Raw genomic sequence first — 20893 nt, forward strand, 5'->3', positions numbered from 1 at the left:
ATCTATTAAGAGCTATTGTGAGCACACTGTTTATTTTTCCAACTTTCCTAGTGGTACATATTCTGTGTCTAGTCATTATTCCTATGTGCCGGCTGAAATAGTAAATAATTACATCATCCAATCACACGCACTCAGTAAAATTTTTTTGTATACATAGTTTTATTTATTCATTAATATAAATGAAGGGGGCGTTTGGTTTGGGTAATATTTGATTACTAAAATAGAAAGATTATCTTGAAGATAGATTATTTAGAAGATTACTGGATATAAATGATTACTATGTTTGATAAAATTTGATAGATATAAATAATTATTGTGTTTGGTTAAAGGTAATAAAATATTACTTATAAATTATTTTACTGAAATGCCTTTAAATATAATTATTTTTAAATATTTTTTATATTATTTGTCATATTAATTAAAAATAAATTTATTTTTATCTTAAAAAATTAATAAATAATAATATAATTATAATAAACTCAAGATTACTTCAGTAATCTTTAAATACCTAAGGTAAATGTGGTAATCAGATTACCACCTATATTATCTGTCACATCAGATTATTGTAATATTTTATTACTGACAAACCAAACAAAAGAATCACCCGAAGAGTGAAGTTGGAGAATCACTTTCGATAACAGTTTAATCTTTTCATTGAATAGAGTTATTTTGTGTGGAATATGTCAGGCTTCTGATCATTCACATTGATTGGAGTAATAGATTTAATAGATTGAAAGAAGAGATGATAATTTTTGTTGATCCAGGGAAAGGAAGCAAATTCAACAGAAATTGGTGGCTGATTTATTTTAATCTGATGGGTGGAGAGAGCAATAATGGAAGTTGTTTGTGAGTTGCTGCTGGGCATAAAATTTTGAGCACTTTTTTATTTGTGCATGTTCTATTGTTGTTATGACCTTTTCATTGATCCCATATTCTGACGACCGTACAACTCAACTCAGAGAAAGATATTGTTTGTTAAATGCAAAAGCAAATGCCCTATTTTGAATGCTATTATAATAATAATAAAACCTCACTTTTTCAACCGCACGGTCTCGCAGCATCTTCTTATTTAACTCGTGTATAATGTGATTTAGCTAAATGTCACCAAATGAATGAAATTAATTTGGACTTCTGATATGGTTTTTTTCAAATTAATGGGAAAGCGATCAGTTTTATATTTTCAATAGAAACTTTCAATGCCCTTAAATTACACGTTTTTCAAACCTTTTTTCCATAGGTAAGGTTAGATTTAAAGCGAGTTCGTTCAAATTTAAGTTCAAACTTGGCTTGAATTAATTCGAAATGAGTTAGGCTTAAACGAGTTCGAAACAAGTTAATCTCAAGCAAACTTGAGCTGAAGCCTATAAATTCAAGTTCGAGTTGCTCGTTAAGCTAAAAATTTTAATATAAAATTATATTGTTTTGATCAATATGTATTAAAACGACATCGTTTTAATAAAACGTTAGTTAAAACTCTAACTCAAATCGAAGTAAGTTCAATCAAACTCAAACTGAAACGAGTTTAAATGAGTTTGAATTTAATTCGGTTCGAATCTAATCCTGTCCATAGGCACTATTGGTGTTGTGTTATGGGGCTAAGCTTATGGATCACTGAAATAATGGATCAAGCCCAACTAAACCTCGGCCCATTAATAGAATGTTGTAGCACTTTTTTGACAGTTCTCCCCACCTTATCCAACTCCCTTTCATGAACAGCATATGCTCTTCCATGGATTCTCTTCTTTTCTCCTCCACCACCAACACTGCCCAATATCAACTCTAAACTCAATTCGCCTCCCATATTCTCCATAATCGGACTCATAAAACTTCTAATATTCACAATGGCTTCTGCAACCACAAGACCCACCTTCTCTTTTCACCTCTCCCAGCCTTCTCCTCCTCCTAAACCAACCAAACCTCACTTCCCTTCCAGTCTTGTCTTCCCAAAGAAAACCCAAAAACCCCTCTTCGTTACTCTCTCCATTGACGTTTCCAAAGAAGACAAACCCACTTTAGACCAGCCCACTTCAGAAGTGTCAGTTTCAGACCAACCCCCCTCCTCCATTTCCAAGGAAGTTGAAGAAGAGCGAGAGCAAGACAAGTTTGATAAGAGACGTCTAGAAGAGAAATTTGCAGTCTTGAATACGGGAATATACGAGTGTAGGTCTTGTGGGTATAAATATGATGAAGCTGTTGGTGATCCTTCGTATCCTATTCCTCCTGGCTTTCAGTTTGAGCAGTTGCCTGATGATTGGAGATGTCCCACTTGTGGTGCAGCTCAGAGCTTTTTTGAAAGTAAGAGTGTGGAGATTGCAGGGTTTGCTCAGAATCAGCAGTTTGGGTTGGGAGGGAATTCACTCACTTCTGGTCAGAAGGCTTTGTTGATATATGGAAGCTTGTTCTTTTTCTTTGTGTTGTTCTTGTCCGGTTACTTTTTGCAATGATAAGTTGGGAGTTGGGTTTGGTTGGTAAGAACTTGGTGGCGTTATGGGGAATGGTTATGTTGTTGTTGAATGTGTATTTTCTGGTTATTATATGCAAATAGAGGAATTCAGATTAATTGAATGGTGGCATATACAAAATATATTATTTTAAATAAAGAGTGAAGCATGAACATTTTCTTTTAAGATGTGTCTTTTATTTTGTATGTAATGTTAATGTGCTTGAAACTAAATGTGTTACAATTTGGAAGTTAGACGAGGATGGAGCATGAACTTCTTCTAAGCATCTGTAGATTTGTTTGTATTATCAATTAGGTTTCAGTGTTTTCCATTTCAGTAGTCAAAATATATATATTCTCCTTAATTCCTGGTAGATCGTGCTATCAGAACTTCCTATAGTTTTAGGTTCGATTATCTTTCTTTCAATTTTCTTAGAACATTCAAACTTTTATCTTGGCTGTCTTTGAGAATAGCAAAAGGTTTCAATGAACCGGTTTCATAGTTCTGCTGAATTCAGTTAATTTTAAAAGAATAATGAATCTTTGTTGAGAAATTAATGGAAATATTTTCTGAAGGTTCTTCTATTAGTTAAAGAAGGAGATTAAGGTTTGGCTTGATTCATCAGAATATGGTAGCTCCTCTGCCCCAGGGATACCAATTCTACCAAAACAATCACCATCAAATGACAACCCTAATGCACAATAAAAACCTAAATTATATCATATACTTTTCAGAATTTAATGTAGACCTACCCATTTCAATGCCCCATTCGACTCTCAAACTAGGCCCAAGAGTTTAGTCACCACCATTTCCATCACCCGCTTTCACCACATATGTCCTGTTGCAGTCTTGTGCCTGCATGTGGAGGGTTTCTGCTCCTGGTAATGACCCAAATTCTGATTATGAATATTTGAGCAATAAATGCTGAACATATAAGGAGTAATTTAAGATTTCCCAACCCATCAAATGGTGTGCAAGGCAAGGCAGAACTCTTGAGTGTATCAAAACTGGGAACAGTACAGTGATAGAGAACTGAGGTGTCTAGTTTGAGAATTGAAGAAACTGTAAGAAGCAGGCTTTGCGGCATACAGGATGCCTAATTCAGGAGAATCTATGAACTCATCCAGTAGTTTGTTTAGAAAGTGAATCCTAGAACTGGCAGTAGAATGTACATTAGACAAGGAAGCGGTGGAATGCAGCATGTTGAGAAGCATCAGGTGAAGAAGGTTTATCAGGTCAAGCCAACTGCCCAGAAAATGCCAAATTCCTTAAAGCACCAGTGAATTGACACTAGATTTGTAGTATCCTGGAAGAGTTTTTATTTATTCAGTTACGGTCATTAAGCATCCAAAAGCTGTCACCTATTCTTGGTACTAAAATTTGTCTGCTTATAAATCTATGTGATAGTTTGGTTTGGTTAAATTTAATCATTTTTTTAAAGGCTCTGTTAAAGATCTAAGATCTAGGTGTAAAAGACTCAGAAGAATGCTATTTTGATATGAACAATAATAATTCATAGATTTTTTACTAAATATTGCGGCTTCAAAATCTTACCATTTCAATGTGTTCACTCAGGCCCCCATTCATGAAATCTGAAAAAAAAAAAAATCATCGAGTAAATTGTCACTAGGATTATAAACCAGGGTTTTACCTCTAAATAATCACCAACTTTTGTGCAGGTAAAATCTATTTCTACCCCTGGATAATTGTACATAGGAGCTAGGGCAACTCCTTGCTGCCACATGGTAATATCTTGGGTGCGCTTAACATACCCGCGACCAGAAAACAAACCCGAGAGAAAAAGAAAGAAAAACAATACAATGATACGAGACTCAGAAAACACAAAATCTATTTTCAGTCACATTTTTTGAGTTGTTTTAAGAAAACAGGATCTCAGAACTTCCTTTAAATGATTTATTAAAAAAAAAAAAAAAGTTGATACCTAGCCTCAGAAACCAAACAGCGAAGGCTGACGTGGAAGAAAATGCTGACGTGGCATCATATTAATGGACAGACCAACTTGTCACATTCTCTTGAAGATTTCACAGATGAGTCATAAAACGGTACAAAAGTCAGCTTCATTAGCAAAATTTACCTTTTCTGTCATGCACATACATTAAGTGTATACCTACACATACATACATACATACATACATACATCCATACTACAACCGTTGATAGACAAATCCGCCTTCATTGTCAATCATCATTCACTCTAATCCACCTGCGATCTCTCTATTTTCTCTTGTTTCTAAACTTAATAACTATATCATTTCGCCTCCCTTAAACCCTAATCACAATTCTTTCAGATCTATTACGTCCTCTTTCTCTATCAGATTGGCAGATCCAAGGTTTGTTTTTTTGTCTCTTCTCAATACTGTTTCTTTTTTTCAATTTTTATGTTGTTTGTGTTTTAGATTGTGAAAAGATTTTGTATTTCTGGTGAATTGTGTTGGTTTTAATGGAAACATGAATTTTTTGATGGGTTTGTTTTTCGTTGGGAGAAGAAAGTTTGATCGCTTTATTGTGTGTTGGATGAGTTTTGGCTGCAGTATAATTATGTGCGAGTTTAATTGGGTTTTGATTTGTTTTTTAATTGTTGTTGATGGGTAGGCTTGGATTTGGATCGTTGTTGTTGAGAGGTTAATAAAAAGATTAAGATTTGACTTGATAGATCACAAATATGGCATCTCCCGTGCCTCCAGGGGCACCAAGGCAACGTTCACCACCACCATCAAATTATAACCCTAATTTGCAGCAAAATCCTAATGCATTATCTGATCATTTCCAGAATATGAATATAAACCGTCCTGTTTCGGTGCTCAATTCTACTCCTAGACCAACCCCATTTGCCCAAACACCACCTTTTCCTTCTACAACTCTTTCACCACCAGTGTCCCGCCCAGGTCCTCCACCACCCGGTGTGGTTCCTAGATCTTTGGGAACCCAGCAACCCACATTGCCCCCAAATGTGGCCCCTCCGCCCACTGCTCTGCCTGCTGGTCCATCTTTTCCTTTTGGTGGCAGACCGCCTTCTGGGTCTTTGCCTTCTTCAATGGGTAGTGGTGGCCCTGTCGGAGTTCCCCCTTCTGGGGTGCCTCCAGCTGGCACTTTACCAGCTTCAGGTTTGCTAGGTGGACCGTTTGCACCACCTCCAGGTGCTAGACCATTTGCATCTTCGACATTGAGTAGTGGTATGAATGCACCCACATCAAGTGTGCAGGATGGTTTGACAAGTAATGGGCCACTGTCATATGCTGCTTCGGGGGCTGCACTTGGTGGACCACGTTTTGCTCCGCCTGGTTATGCCGTGCAAACACAAACACCTCCTGTTGGTCCCCCATCAATGGTGGCATCAACTCGGTCTCCTCCACAATTTCCTTTGGGCAGTGTAGGGACTGGTTCCTCAATGGTTCCTCCTATGCAGCCGGGAATGCGATTCTCAGCTCCACATCAAGGTGCACCACCATTTTCAGCAGCACCTCCTCAAGGTGTACCACCATCTCAAGGTTCTCCTTTTGGGCCACAGTCATGGCAAAGTCGACAGGTCAGCTTTTAAAGATTCATAGTTTATGTTGTTCATGAGTTTAATTAAAATCATGATTGTAAGTTGAAGTACTTGTGGTTTCTGTTCTTTCACTTAATTTTTGGATTTTTTAATATTCAAAGTTAATTTAAATTTATGGTGTAAAAATTAGTAAAAACTTTAGAGTTATGCATTATTATATTGCAATTAGGGGGTATTTTTTTTTTACGGGACTGCATTAAATTTATGCAAGGTTAGAAAGGCTGTTTGACCATAAGGCATGCTATGCACACAGAAGGATAAATAAATTACAATGAATGATTTATAAATATAGAAAAGCAAGATAAATATAATGTTATACTGTCCAGTAAAAAATGAGTATGCCAAATAAAAATAACTAGTACAGCGTTGCATTTATTTATACCATGTTGTCCTATATCCTGAAACTTTGTCTTAGTGCTTCTGTTGCTTACAGATAGTTCAAATTTCTCTCTGAAACATAAATTAACTACTTTATTGAAATTGTATGATGAGAATTTATATGTTATATAAAGTTCTAAGCTTTAACTGAAGTATGAGAAATTTTGGTGCGTTAAGCTTCCCTTAGAATGATTTCATGTTTATGTTCACCTTGGCATGCTGATCGGGATAATTTCTTATTTTAACTGTACTAAATTTTTGGGCCAAAGTACATGAGCATTGCATAAATAACCAACTATTTACATTATTATACATTGCATGATGCCTTGAAAAACATTTCTTTTTTCTCTGATCTATGAAATAGATTTTTAACCTTTTTGTGTTGCATTAGGTTGGTCCATCTCCTTCAATTGCTGGTTCTGTGCAACCACCTAGAATGTTTGGTATGCCTCCACCACTTCCTACTCAGTCAATGACGACTATACCCCCTGCTATGGGTCAATCTGGAGCCCCTGCTGCAGCATCTTCGAAGATAGATCCCCAACAAATTCCGCGGCCCGTTCCAAGTTCTATGGTGGTCATGTATGACACTCGTGACGGAAATCAATCCAACACTCCTCCGGTATTATTCTTTTTAGGTTCTAATTTATTTATTTGTCTTTTCTATCATTTTTCACCCTGTAATTTCACTTATGCTCATGTTATTTGCATGTTGCCGAGAGATTTGCATTTATATTTATTGATTTGAATTTACATTTATTCTTTTGCCTTTACTGATTATATTTATTCATTTTATATAGCCTGCAACTAGTGATTACATTGTCAGAGACACTGGGAACTGCAGTCCACGCTACATGAGGTGCACCATCAGCCAGGTTAAAATATAGTTTTAAATGTATAGGCTGGCAATCATTTTGTAGTTTGTAATGCCTCTGTCAACTATTCACTCCATCACTTCAGAAATTAAAACTTTTGGATTAATATGGATTTATTGTTTAAACAGATACCGTGCACTAATGACCTTCTGGCAACATCCGGCATGCAGTTGGCTCTTTTGGTCCAACCTTTGGCCCTTCCTCATCCATCCGAGGAGGCAATCCAAGTAATGCTTGATTTCTTCTTCTTCTTCTTTTCTTGGTAAATGTAATACTCTAGGTTTATTTGTTTCTTCTTTTGATAACTATTGGTCTGAGGATCACGAATTTATGTGTGAAGCCCCATAGTTTATTAAGAATCTAGTTTAAAGTTTTACATCACAATTGAAAACTTATGGAAGAACCTTGACTTATTTGAAGACAAAAATTTTCAATTTTTTTTTTGTGCTCATGTGAGGATGATGAATTTTGACCTTTTTGATTGAATTATTTATATGTGCATAAAATTGGAGAGGAATCAATGTGTTTTATTTCTTTATTTGTTTGGATTTTGTGGGGGCATGTGGGAGGGCTTCATATAATATTGGTACTTTTCCTCTGTTGGATAACCCATAAATACATTGTCTGTGTGCCCTAAGTTGAACTGGGTTCTGAAACTGTACCCCAAAACTTTATAGTGGTTAGGGAAATGGGGGCTGTAATATCCCAACCTCCAAGTAGGTGGCCTCAGGGGAGATTTGAATAGCTAATCATTTAGTTGGAAACTAAGGGTTATGTTATTGATTTGGAATGATGTTAAGCTTTTGATAACACAAAATAACATCCCATATTTTATGAGTGCTTGAGGAGGGATTTAATTTGTTGATTGCTTCCAGATAAGTTTCATGATTTTTATTTAGTTGGAAAGTTCCAACAACTGCATCTGCTTGTTAACCTTCTGCAATTAAAAAAATGAATATAGTTTTCGCACCTCATAAAAATTTTCTTGTCGTAGGTTGTGGATTTTGGAGAAAGTGGTCCTGTTCGATGTTCTCGTTGCAAGGCCTACATAAATCCTTTTATGAGGTTCATTGATCAGGGAAGGCGGTTCATCTGCAATTTGTGTGGTCAGTATAAACAATCATTGTCTTCTAATTTTTATCTGGTAGTTTCTGTATTTAGATAGGGTTGGAAGATGACATATAGAGTGAGATTGTCTCTGAATTTGCCAAAACAAGAAAATGTATTGCTCATTATATGTTTGGCACTTTTTGTTAATTGATTCAAGACTTCTTATTTTCTGTGCTCCATTATATTTGTTGGAATAACTCTTATTTTTTTATAATTTATTCTTCACATCTGGCTGGAACTTTTAGACTTTTCAACTATGATCTATATGTAGTAGCTTGAAACACTTTGGGTTTGGATCTGAATTTTTTATAATTTTTTTCTTGAGATCCTCTTTATCTGTTACAAGGTTCTATAGTTTCAAATGACATATAGAACCTTCCATAATAATGTGTTTGAAAATTTCTATAACAGTTTCTGGCTTACAGAGAATCCCAAGGTCAGGTTTGGACTTTTCAACGATGATAAAAAATGTATTTGCTTAAAAAGATTTTGGGTTTGGATCCAAAACTTTTTTTTTTTGAGATTTTCAATATACAAGGTTCATATAGATTTTAGGTGACGTTATTACCTTTTCAAAATAATGTTTTTGAATTTTTCTGTCATAGTTGCTGGCTTTCTGAGAGCCCCAAGTATGTTGTTAAATAGTCCTCAGTGTATACCAGCACCAATAGTATTTGATTTTTCTGTATTCTGCTATATATTCATTTTTAACATCTGGAGAGAGGTGCTGTCTTAACAATGCAATTTGGTGATATTTCATCCTTTTTGTAGGATTTACGGATGAAACTCCCCGCGATTATCACTGCAATCTAGGTCCTGATGGTAGGCGTAGAGATGCTGATGAAAGACCTGAGCTTTGTAGGGGGACAGTTGAATTTATTGCTACAAAGGAGTATATGGTCGGCTAATTAATCAAAATTATGGCTTATAAAAAAATGTTGCTTTACGTATTCTTCTCTCCACTTTTATTTTCATCCTATGATATTCCCTGTATATGATTGGTGTGGTGGGTGGTTGCCTACATGGTGTGTGCTGACATCTATACTTTATCACTTCAAACACTTTATGTATATGTCCACCTTATATAACTTATTGGCCTTCTGACAGAAAAGCCCTTTTACTTGCTGAGTATAGAGTTAATAATTGACATGGTGTGATTTTGACATGGGCAATTTAGAGCCCATATATTGTGATCAGTTTATATTTTCTGCTATTAAATAAGGGCAGTAGGTGCTGCACGCAGTTTTCTTTTAGTCTTTATTGTTTGCCTCTTTATGTCATTTCTAGACGGTAGGCGCTGCATGTAGTTTTTTTCTCAATTCTGGGCCTAATATATGATTCTCTTTTCTTTTGAATTTATTACAGGTGCGTGATCCAATGCCGGCTGTTTATTTCTTTCTTATCGACGTCTCGATGAATGCCATTCAAACTGGTGCAACTGCTGCAGCTTGCAGTGCAATTAGTCAAGTTATTGCTGATCTTCCTGTGAGTATGTCTAATTAAAGAAGTATATTGATCTGGTCCCATTCATGTTATAAATAAGATCATTATAAAATCAATGTTTACCTCCATTGCTATTATATTTGTGGGTCTAACTCTCCAAGTATTCAAGAAACTGGGATTCCTTGGGCGTTGTCACTTTCTTGTGTTTCATCTTTTCCTTGGTCATATGCAGACATGGTGTTGCCAAACCAGGTCATCCAGTGTTTGCAATCTAAATCAATTATTAATATTCTATTCTCATAAATTGGCTTATCTAACGTCCTTGTGATTATGCATTCAAACTGCAAATGCATTTTCTATTGGTTACTTTTGTCTCCTAATTATCCTTGATCTTGTGCAGCTAATTGTATTTGTTATAAAAATCCGTCCTTGTTTGTTTACTCTAGGTGCTTTTCACTCTTACATTTCTGAAAGACAAAGACATGTCAGTGACTGGAATTTGATTTTTCTATTTCTGCAGGAAGGTCCCCGGACTATGGTGGGAATCGCAACATTTGATTTGACAATCCATTTTTACAATTTGAAACGTGCACTACAGCAGGTCAATAAATACTTGCATTAGTTTCCTGCCTTCAAGATATATTTTTAAGTTTTTTCCCCCCTTCAAATTAACTTCTATCAAGAAGAAAACTATTTTATATGTGGAACATCAGTTTTTCTTATTTATACTTTTGGAGTTTTGTTTGGCACCATTTCGTATGCATGCTCTTTTTCTAGAATGAAGAATTTTAATAATCATCATTATGCAATTAGGTTTTGGCTTCTGAGTTAGAACTCATGATTTTTTGTATTCTCTTTTTTTCTTCTCAACCATGAAAATAAAGATGCATACTATCTTATGTTGTTAGCAACATTAAGGCTACTTATAAAGAGGACAGCCACATAAAATAGGAATTGGAATTGACATTTAACTTTTCTATTTGCAATTCTATTTAATAATTTGTATATACTTCATCATTGATTAGTTATGATAAAATTTATGTGTTCTATATTTATTTGGTTACTGTGTGTGAAAGGTTTTTTAGACTCAGTTTGATTTCAAGATATTTTTTGCAGCCGTTGATGCTCATTGTCCCTGATATAGAAGATGTTTATACTCCTCTGGAATCTGATGTCATTGTTCCACTTTCTGAGGTTAGCTTCTAAGATTTTTAGGCTACTTTGTGCTTTCTGTGGAGAATTTGAAGCCCAAGAAGAAATATTTCAACTACTTTTTAGTTGATCTGATTCTTGGTTTGAAGAGTTTCTTAAAATTCCTTTCATTAATATTGCTGCTTTTCTTTTGTGGATTTAGTGCCGTCAACATTTGGAGATGTTGCTGGAAAGCATTCCATCCATGTTTTCCAACAATAGAACTGCTGAATCAGCCTTTGGTGCAGCAGTCAAGGTATGCTATTTTGTATGAGGGTATAATGTATATTAATGGCACATGCTTCTTGTTATTCTCATTAAAACCCAGGGCATTATAAAAATGTAGGATGTGAATATGGTTTACTAACTGCATCATGGCAATGAAGCCTAGTTTTGGCTTTGAAAAATTGTAATATCTATTGATTAACATATGCTAAATACAACAAAGCTTTAATTGGTGTTCGTTTCTCAAAAGCAGGTTTTAGTCTAACAACCTGTGGCACGGAAAAGGAATAAGAGAACATATTAACTCTTTAAAGTCATTTCCCATAAGGTTGATTGAAATTAAGGTTTAGCATATAAATATATTTGGTTAAGTACTATTCAGTACTTGAGTAGCTTGTTTTGGTCAGAATGCGAACTGATTAGGATCTTACAACACTGCTACTTACAATTTGAAATGATTTAGCATGGATTAGTAGTAGCCATGAGCATGTGATGTCTACTTTGCAGATGTGGAAGAGAATGAAAACACATCATTACAGTGTTGAAACAATGTTTAACACAATAGTTTTGTTGAATTGAAATGAGGAATGCCAATCATTGTTGATTTTTTCGTCTTCCATTCAATGATGTAAATATCACAATATCATAAAACAATCAATTGAAATTCAAAGAGATCCTCTAAATTTCAATTGGAAATTCGTTGGGACCTTTGGGAACAGTCCTTCAAATTGCCAATTTTTATTCATTTTACTATTTAATAAAGGTAAAAATAAAAAACTATGTGGATGTTCTCAGAAAAGAGTTAGATATGTTTTTGCAAATAGTAAGTTTACTACAACATTTGTACTGACCCAAAATGTTATTATTATTTTTTTTCTTTGCAACAGTATTGGCTTTTATCAGAAAATCAATTCTCAGATTCTGGCCTTTTTGATTTAAGAAACTAAATATGTTTCTTGTTTCTCATATGAAGTTTTGTTTTTTTATTTCTGCTGCTTTGTTTACATTTCTTGATGAAATTAATCATTGTTTATAATTCATATTCCCTTACATTTATTTTTCTTGCTATTGCAATATGTCTATATAAGTTATATTGTGAAACTTGAATGACCTACGTAATGCACATCTTTATAAAAGGGCTACATATCAAGTAATGGTGGCATATAGTTAGATACTAAGCTTTTGCTATTCTGTTTCAGGCTTCCTTTTTGGCAATGAAGAGTACAGGAGGCAAACTTTTAGTTTTTCAATCAGGTAGCTGACATGCAATTTTATGAGTTTCTTGTTATTGGTCTGTCAGAATTTCTGATATTCATTACATAGTTTGTCATGCTTGAATATGATTTCGTGTATGTTTGCATGAATTTGAGACTTGATATCATTAGATGAGATACGCATTTGATATGGATGCCCAACTAATAGTTCCTTGGCTAATATATTCCTCTGTTGAAAATAAGCAGCACACTTGTTTAAACATTTGCATCTCTTCTGAACAAGTTGTCTGACATATTGCCAACATTTCTTTTGTGTATTAGTTCTGTCTGGAAGCATTTCTTTGTATATTTGTCAACATTTCCTTTCTATTTTAATTCAATATGTGAAAGCATATCTACTGTACATGCAAATTGTTGCAATGGAATAATTATGTGCTGATAAACTTTGTATTATGTTTCTACAGTCTTGCCTTCGGTTGGTATCGGAGCCCTTTCTGCTAGAGAGGCTGAGGGAAGAAGTAATATCTCTGCTGGAGAAAAGGTAAAATATCTTGTATGTTGCTTTTTCTCCTGCCAATTGTTTGTTCTTGGTTATAGTACCGTTGCTTTTCGTGACTGAGTTTTGTATTTAGATGATAGCATGTAACTGTTATTTAAAGTATGCACATTTGTGGGGGTGTAAACTGCTCAACCGGGACTGGGGCTGTCTAGTATGGTGCCTTGCATACCAATAGCCAAGTCTGAATGATGTGGTTACTGTAAACTCTTTTAGGCATTTTGCCCAACCTTGTGGCATTATCTCATAGGCCCTACCACTTCTATTTTATGATTCAATTTGTGAATGCTTTATTATATGGTAAATAGAGATAACTTGATAATTGTGAACTTGTTTTACTTGCAACTTTTTTAAATGGCTGCTTTAACTGCAGCCTCATGGGCAATTTAGTTATTATCTTACTAAATGTTAGAAGCGCACTTTGTCATCATGATGTGAATTAGAGAAAACCAAAGGAATTAGTTAACAGCCCTGGTCCATTTGTGACAGAGGTCCACAATCAAAAATAGAAATCATGAGAACTTTGTACCCTAGGCGGAGAATTTGTACCATGTCAGAGCAGGTTTTTACACAGTCTATATGGTTTTTAGTTTCTTTTAGGGTAAATGATCCCTAACATACAATATAATTGAAATAAAGCAAGACTTTTCGTAGTTTTAAAATTGCTCATGAACCTCTATTGTTATTGATTACATTTGCGTGAGACCTTCCTATACCCTTCAAAATTTGTTTCACATACAGTACCTAAAATTTGTAATGACTCCACTGAAGGAGAGTGTTTTTTTTTTTTTTGAAATCATAAGCTTTGTTTTATTCAGACCGCATTGTAGGAGATGCCAACTCTTTTTCCTTCTCTCTTTTGCAAGTTTTGTTAAGTGATTAATTTGTCTTCTCTTCTTGATGCTTCTGCACTGTCTGCATAAAATTTTAAGAGGAATATTTTAACCACAGATTATCATGTGGTTTTATATGCAGTTTATGGGTTTTTTCTTTATTTGTATTTCAGGAGGCACATAAACTACTCCAACCAGCAGATAAAACTTTAAAGGCGATGGCAATTGAGTTTGCCGAGTATCAGGTGGACTTCTAACTGGCTTCTTTTTACTTTACTATCATCAGTATATATATGTAGATTCACCATTTTGACATTGGTTTAGATTTGTAGTGTCACAGATGCTGGTGCTCATGAATATTTCTGGGCTCATTGTTTTTGTTTCAATGTGTTCCAGGTCTGTGTGGATGTGTTTCTCACTACTCAGACTTACATAGACATTTCTTCCATCTCTGTCATCCCAAGGACTACTGGAGGACAGGTACTTTTCGCTATTTGACTGTAATTTATTTTCTGAGAAAGTGATCTGCATTTGATCCTTTTCATACAAATGCTGTGTCCTTAATGAAATTAATCTTTAACTTGCACTCTATTTTTTTTTTTTTTTTGCCAATTCTCCCTTTATAATGATTAATCAGAGAAAACTGAAAAAAAAGGGCAGTATATCTCCTGGATTTTGTTATTTAATCATGTTAAAATAAATGCTACTGGATTCAGAGTCAGTAGATGTTTTCACCTCTTTTTTCGTATTCCAATTTTTAGGTTCTGTTCTCAATCATTAAGTTATATCTAAAAAACTACTTCATTTGTGTTCTCTGTGAAACTGAGTTTATTGTTTTGAATTATCTAGATCTTTCTGTTTTGCATAAAAAAATAAAAGAAATGGAAGTATACTGTTTTGAATGTAATGAGATTTACAGAAGAGTGGACAAGTTGTCCTCAAAACAAGTGTAAACTGTCCACTAAGATCCCAAAAGGGTTACAATGTCAAACTTTTCAATCTTAACAGGTCAAAAGTCAAAACAGAGAATGAGGACTTGGCCAGAAAGTACGTCATATGAGATCCTCACAACCAATAAAAAAAATGGTTTCAGGAACTTCTTAGAATAGAATAGAAAAAATTTAATTCTTATCGAGCTACCAAGGAAATTGGTTTGTAGCAGACAAAAGAAAGGAATTTGAGTCTGATTGTTTCTCTGCTGCTCATCCTCACAACCCTTCCAAGGCAACCAAAATATATCCTTGTGTTTGATTTATTTAAGGTGACTTCACAGGTTTCTTGCTTTCTTCCAGGTTTACTATTACTACCCATTCTCGGCTCTTTCTGATCCTGCAAAACTCTACAATGATCTTAGATGGAATATCACAAGGCCCCAAGGTTTTGAGGCAGTTATGCGTGTGAGATGCAGCCAGGTAGTCTTTTAGGATTTTGCAATTTTCTTCCTTGCTATCATAAGGCAGTTGATTTCTGTTTTTGAAAATGGTTCTATCTTGTAAGTTAATTTTTGAATAATCTTTTATAGGGTATTCAAGTTCAAGATTACCATGGAAACTTTTGCAAACGCATTCCAACAGATATTGACCTACCCGCGGTTTGTACCTTTCTATTAAACTGTTGGCTCTGAACCCTTCCATTTTGTTTCTTGATTCCCATCCCTTTTGCAATTGCTTCTATATTTTACTCAATCCAGGCATATTTTGGTAGCTATTTTCATCTTGATTTAGTAACCAGGAAGTCATCTTCTCTATTGTGCAGATTGACTGTAACAAAGCTATCATGGTAACCTTAAAGCATGATGATAAATTGCAGGATGGCTCAGAATGTGCTTTTCAGGTACATGTTTCCCTACAACAAGTCTTAGTTTTAAAAATATGTTGTCTGTTAGTAGAAATAGCATTTTGTACGGTCTGTTAGTGTTAAGAAGATGAATTTTCTTATTCCTCTTTCTATCATCCAGTGTGCCCTTCTTTACACCACTGTGTATGGCCAAAGAAGAATTCGAGTAACAACTTTATCCTTGCCATGCACCAGTAATTTAAGTAATCTGTACCGCTCGGCTGACTTGGATACTCAATTTACATGTTTCATGAAGCAAGGTACTTGATTTCATTTTGTAGGTTGTCTTGCTTTCCTGCTTCAGCTTTTGTTATGATTCTGTCATTACATTTTCCAGTTTGAGACGGTCATTTTTCCTATTTTCCAATGCTTTCAAATCATGAATATGAGTACAAAATATTTATTTTTTTAATTCATATTTGAAAGCCTTTATATGTGAGCATTACTTGCTCTTTTCCCAACTCTGTTCTTTTGTTTTATTTTCATACTAACTGCGGTCAACTATCATTCTTTGTTACTAGGAACTCACTATGACCCTTTTTCTTTCCTTTTACTATCTTTGTAGCGGCAAATGAAATTCCTTCCACCCCACTAGTGAATGTCCGGGAACAGATGATGAACCTTTGTGTCAATGCTCTGGTTTCGTATCGTAAATTCTGTGCTACTGTATCATCATCTGGACAACTTATTCTACCTGAGGCCCTCAAGCTTTTGCCTTTATACACCCTTGGTATGTACTTTTTTGTGCATCATAATTTGTTTTAAAGTTATTAATGAAATAATGTTGTATCCAGCAATAATCATTAAGCACTTAGTATATCTAAAAATCTCCATGTGTTGCATATTCTGTATGCTTTCTAAGTGTAAGTGTTGCCCACTACATGGTTTGGTGAATATAATTGTATGCTTTCTGATGCTTGTTTGAACCAGGTTTTCTTGGCATAATAATGAACAGCCATCATAGGCTTTCTTTGTATGAGATGAATGCTCCACTTTCTTGTATTCAGTGTGGTCTGCTGGTCCATACTTCATCCTCTTCTTTGAATTATTATTAATACATTTTCTTATTTTCTTGTCATAAAAGTTGGAGCGTCCATTCTTGAATAAACATGCTTTCCTAATTGGTATTTTTTAGTATTTTTCTGTTCTTTTTTGGGGAGTGTGATAGGTACATGACTTCACCTGAGCTTCACTCGAACAATCACCACAACCTGCCTGCTAATACACCCTCAATTGTTTCCCAGCCAAAAACACTGACACAGATTACAAACCACAAGAATAATAATGTAATCTATAAATTTATTAATCCAGCCTTCGCTACAATGAAACAATGAGTACAAATCAGTCTAATGCTTGACTTTTGAGAGGCCAGCACTGTCCCTCAATATTCTTCTCAAATTCTCCCACATTCCTCTAATTCTTCTCCCTTGCTTTATTCTCTCCATAACCGTCAAATGTCACATAGCTTGCCACAGTCCTCCTCAATCTCCTGTGGTCTGGCCTTGCCCCTTGGGAGACTGCCACTTGTGCCTTCCAGTTTCTTGCCATTTTTGTTCTCCAATTTCCTGCCTTGTAATCACTTTTCTGTCTCCAATTGTTTGCCTTGCCTTTGCTTTTCCTTTTTGTGGGATACATAGATAGATATGGTAATTTTGACTCGAATTTAGGGTCTCCGACCTTGACAGGGAAAGATTCCTCAATAAAAATGGAGAAGAGAATAGTGATACATATGTCTCTTCCCCGCCTCGCCCCGTCCTGTTCCAGTCCCTTCGCCTCACCCTTCCCTCTCCTCCCCTCCCCTCCCCTCCCCACCCCTTTCTTTTCCATATATTAATATATTTACTTAAAATATTAACATATTTTTATAGTTTTAGATTATTTATGTTTTTTAAATTTATTTATAGTTTTGTTATGCATATTAAGATGGTTAATATATGATATTTGTGACATTTGAAATAATGGGTTATTTTTAAATTTAGTTAATTTTATTATTTAATATGTTTATGTTGTGTTTAGAGGGTACGGGAAAGAGATTTTTCTTCTGGGAAGAGAATGGGAAATCCTTGTCATCCCTGTAACAGGAACAGAGACAAAAGAATAGGGTATTCGGCCCTGCCCCTCCCCGTTGCCATCCCTGTACATAAACATGAGTCTTAACAGCTTGGTTGCGATTAGGATTGGGAGCATTGAAGTCTTGGTGATTATCATTGTCAATATATCTACTGATTTTAAGTGTGCTGACCATCTTCAAAATTAGTTTACATGATAACGCATGAATGATTATATGCTGGTTGGAGATGCATAACATATAATTAAATGAGTGGAAGAATTCATGTAGACTTGTGTTCTTTTTTCTGGAAATCACAGTGATGTGAAATCTTGTATAAGTTTCAGGTTGATGTTCAGTTTTACTGTTTATATTTCATGTCACAATGACTACATTTATGGCTAAACGTAGTATGTCTCAAACATTTGAGGATTTGAAGTCATTCAATGTATTTTCATATGCCATTTTTTTTAAGTTAAATTACCTAAGGATGAAGATGGGTTGACAAGTTTTGTTTCATTTGTTTTCTTCAGCATTAATTAAAAGTACAGGATTGAGAAATGATGGGAGAATAGATGATCGGTCATTTTGGATAACATATGTTTCCTCAGTTTCTATTCCCTCGGCAGTTCCATTTGTTTACCCAAGGATGGTGGCTATCCATGACCTTGATTCAAACGTATAGTTCATGTCAAGCTTATTTAATGTTTGATAGTGTTTAAAATATGTTTCTAAACTGTTGTACAACTTTTTAATTGACAGGGGGAGGGTGGATCTCCTATTCCTCCCTTTCTACCTCTTTCTAGTGAACACGTGAGTGATGAGGGAATTTATCTTCTTGAGAATGGTGAGGATGCTTTGATATATATTGGTAGTTCAGTGGTTTCAAATATCTTGCACCAGCTGTTTGGCATTCATTCTGTTGAAGAAATTCCAACTCAGGTAATTCAGTCTTAATCCTTGCAATATATAAAATCTTTGCCTTCATATTTTATTGTTATCAGTTTGTTGCAAGTTGTGACCATTTCTTGACAATAGGGCTCTGAGTGCCAGAACTTTACCCTTTCGACTTAATTCAGTTTAGTATCTGGCGGAGTATAGGTCCGTTAGGAGACTGCAGCATATCTTGAACACTCAATGACTAGATATATTTGATTTAGATACTTTCTAATGTTTTTATTCAGAGAAACTGAATTTAAAGGTTAAGCCTACACTGCAAGGTCTGCAATTTGACAGTTCACCATATCAAAAAGGATCATTTTTCTCTAAAGGGAATGAATTTTCATTTGAAACCATGTGCATTAGACTATAGCGCCAATAGTAGCCTGGTGCTCAGATTTAGTGCTCTACTGGAGTGCAATTTTATTTTTTAGGTTTTTTCTATTCTCCTTTTCCCTACCATTCTTTTTAAAAAAATTTACTTTCCGTGCTAATAATTTATATTTACAGTTTGTGCTTCAACAGTTCGATAATCCATTATCAAAGAAGCTAAATGAAGTGATAAATGAGATAAGGAGACAAAGATGCTCGTACCTACGGTATGCATGATTTAATTAGTTTTGTTTTTTTATTTTTTATTTAAAGCTATTAAAATCAATCTTTGTAATTTTAAATGAATATTTTATGTATCTATGTGTTGGTACAGTGCATTAGTTTGTAATTTTTCTTTTACATTCTTGCAGCTTAAAGTTGTGCAAAAAGGGAGATCAATCAGGTCAGTTAATTAAAACAGCCCTTGTCTGTCTTGCCTTTGAATTGCTAGCTATAAAGAAAATATCGCACTGTCCATTATAGAAATAGTGAACCCTCTTCTCCTCCGCCATCATATCTATTGTCTTCACATATCTTTTTTTTTATAAACTTTTAAGAACCATATTTGATCAAATAATTGAACATTGTCCAGAAGCGAGCCAAAAAACATACACTAAATGAATTCATCAACCTTTTTAGTACTGTTCATGATAATATGATCTAGGAACTCATTTAAGCTCTGACCTGCAGCTAAGGTTTGACACACTTAGGCACCAATGACCATAGATTTTATTGAAGCAAAGCATCACAATGGCTTTTTGCCATATTAGTTTTGTAACTTCATTATATAGTTCATATAATTCTTGTGAGGGTTTTCCTTCTTTTTAATAAAACTTTATGCACTAACCATAAATACTAAGTTATGTACTAATTACTATGTGTCACTATATGATCTAGTAATTTTGAATAATAAAAAGTTAACAGCCAATTGCATAGTGACATGTTATCGTTAGTAAGCAAATTCGTATTCATTGTTAATATACATAGTTTTCCTCTTTTCTTCTCCTCTCCCCCCACCCCCCAATTTAATGGTTAATTAGCAACACACTCGGTTGTAGTGAGGGATTTGATTGTGATTTTTTGACTATATAAATGAAAGAGTGCATAATATTTCCCCAGGGATGCTGTTCTTTTCGTACTTGGTCGAAGACAAGATTCCTACCGGTGGGCAATCATATGTTGAATTTCTGATACATATCCATAGGCAGATTCAAGTTAAAATGTCTTAATCATTTTTGTGCTTCTGCCATTGGTTTACAAGTTTTGATTGCCAACACACTAGCCAAAATGAAAAATCCAAAGAGAAGATGGAAGTCTATTTCTTGTTTTATAATGCAGTGGGGATCAGCACCATCCAATTTTATGTTCTGTGAACTTTGCTAAGTTTTGCAATGAGAGGTTTGAAAGTTTAGTTGGCATTTGTAGTTGTCAAATGCTGGTAATAAAATATAGAGCTTTACATCTGCTATCTATTAAGTGTGTCTTTTTCTCTCTATATTGTTATTAACTCAGGAAAGCAAGTGGGGAAGGGGACAATGTGTAATTGATTGTGCCTTCAAATGGATAGTTCTGTTCTGTTTGTTATTTTTATGTTACATTAAATCAGATGTATTACACAGTAATCTGATATTTTGAATATATATATTATTTGATACATGATAAATAGACAATTAGTATTAGCAGTTTCAATTATGCTACCGCTTTACATGGATCTTCTGGAGTAAGAAGGGTAAGAATCTTCAAATTTCTGACATTTGCCAACTGTCAAATCCTGGATATTGGGATTGTTCAGAGACAGCCTTCTTCAACCAACAATAAACTCATCTACTCATCAAATAGGCTTACACTGGAAAGTCTCACATCTT

The 20893-nt window shown here is 34.8% G+C and overlaps 2 protein-coding genes across 2 annotated transcripts; both read left to right on the forward strand.

Annotated features, from left to right (window-relative positions):
• Positions 1-1676: 1676 nt before the first annotated feature.
• Positions 1677-2627, forward strand: LOC123201407 (rubredoxin-like). The gene has a single exon (XM_044616901.1). The coding sequence runs from the start codon at positions 1842-1844 to the stop codon at positions 2442-2444; it is 603 nt and encodes a 200-aa protein (XP_044472836.1). The 5' UTR covers positions 1677-1841; the 3' UTR covers positions 2445-2627.
• Positions 2628-4610: 1983 nt separating this feature from the next.
• Positions 4611-20682, forward strand: LOC123201379 (protein transport protein Sec24-like At4g32640). The gene is made up of 25 exons (XM_044616861.1): positions 4611-4792; positions 5055-5988; positions 6779-7009; positions 7188-7262; positions 7391-7489; positions 8257-8368; positions 9144-9271; positions 9738-9857; positions 10336-10416; positions 10932-11009; positions 11170-11262; positions 12431-12485; positions 12910-12986; positions 14008-14079; positions 14231-14314; positions 15127-15246; positions 15357-15425; positions 15590-15667; positions 15792-15930; positions 16236-16400; positions 18251-18396; positions 18480-18659; positions 19167-19255; positions 19400-19431; positions 20148-20682. Exons 2-25 carry the CDS (start codon positions 5125-5127, stop codon positions 20255-20257), a joined length of 3297 nt encoding a protein of 1098 aa, XP_044472796.1. The 5' UTR covers positions 4611-4792; positions 5055-5124; the 3' UTR covers positions 20258-20682.
• The last annotated feature ends 211 nt before the right edge of the window (positions 20683-20893 follow it).

This window comes from Mangifera indica, chromosome 2 (assembly GCF_011075055.1).
Source record: "Mangifera indica cultivar Alphonso chromosome 2, CATAS_Mindica_2.1, whole genome shotgun sequence".
Taxonomy (NCBI): domain Eukaryota; kingdom Viridiplantae; phylum Streptophyta; class Magnoliopsida; order Sapindales; family Anacardiaceae; genus Mangifera; species Mangifera indica.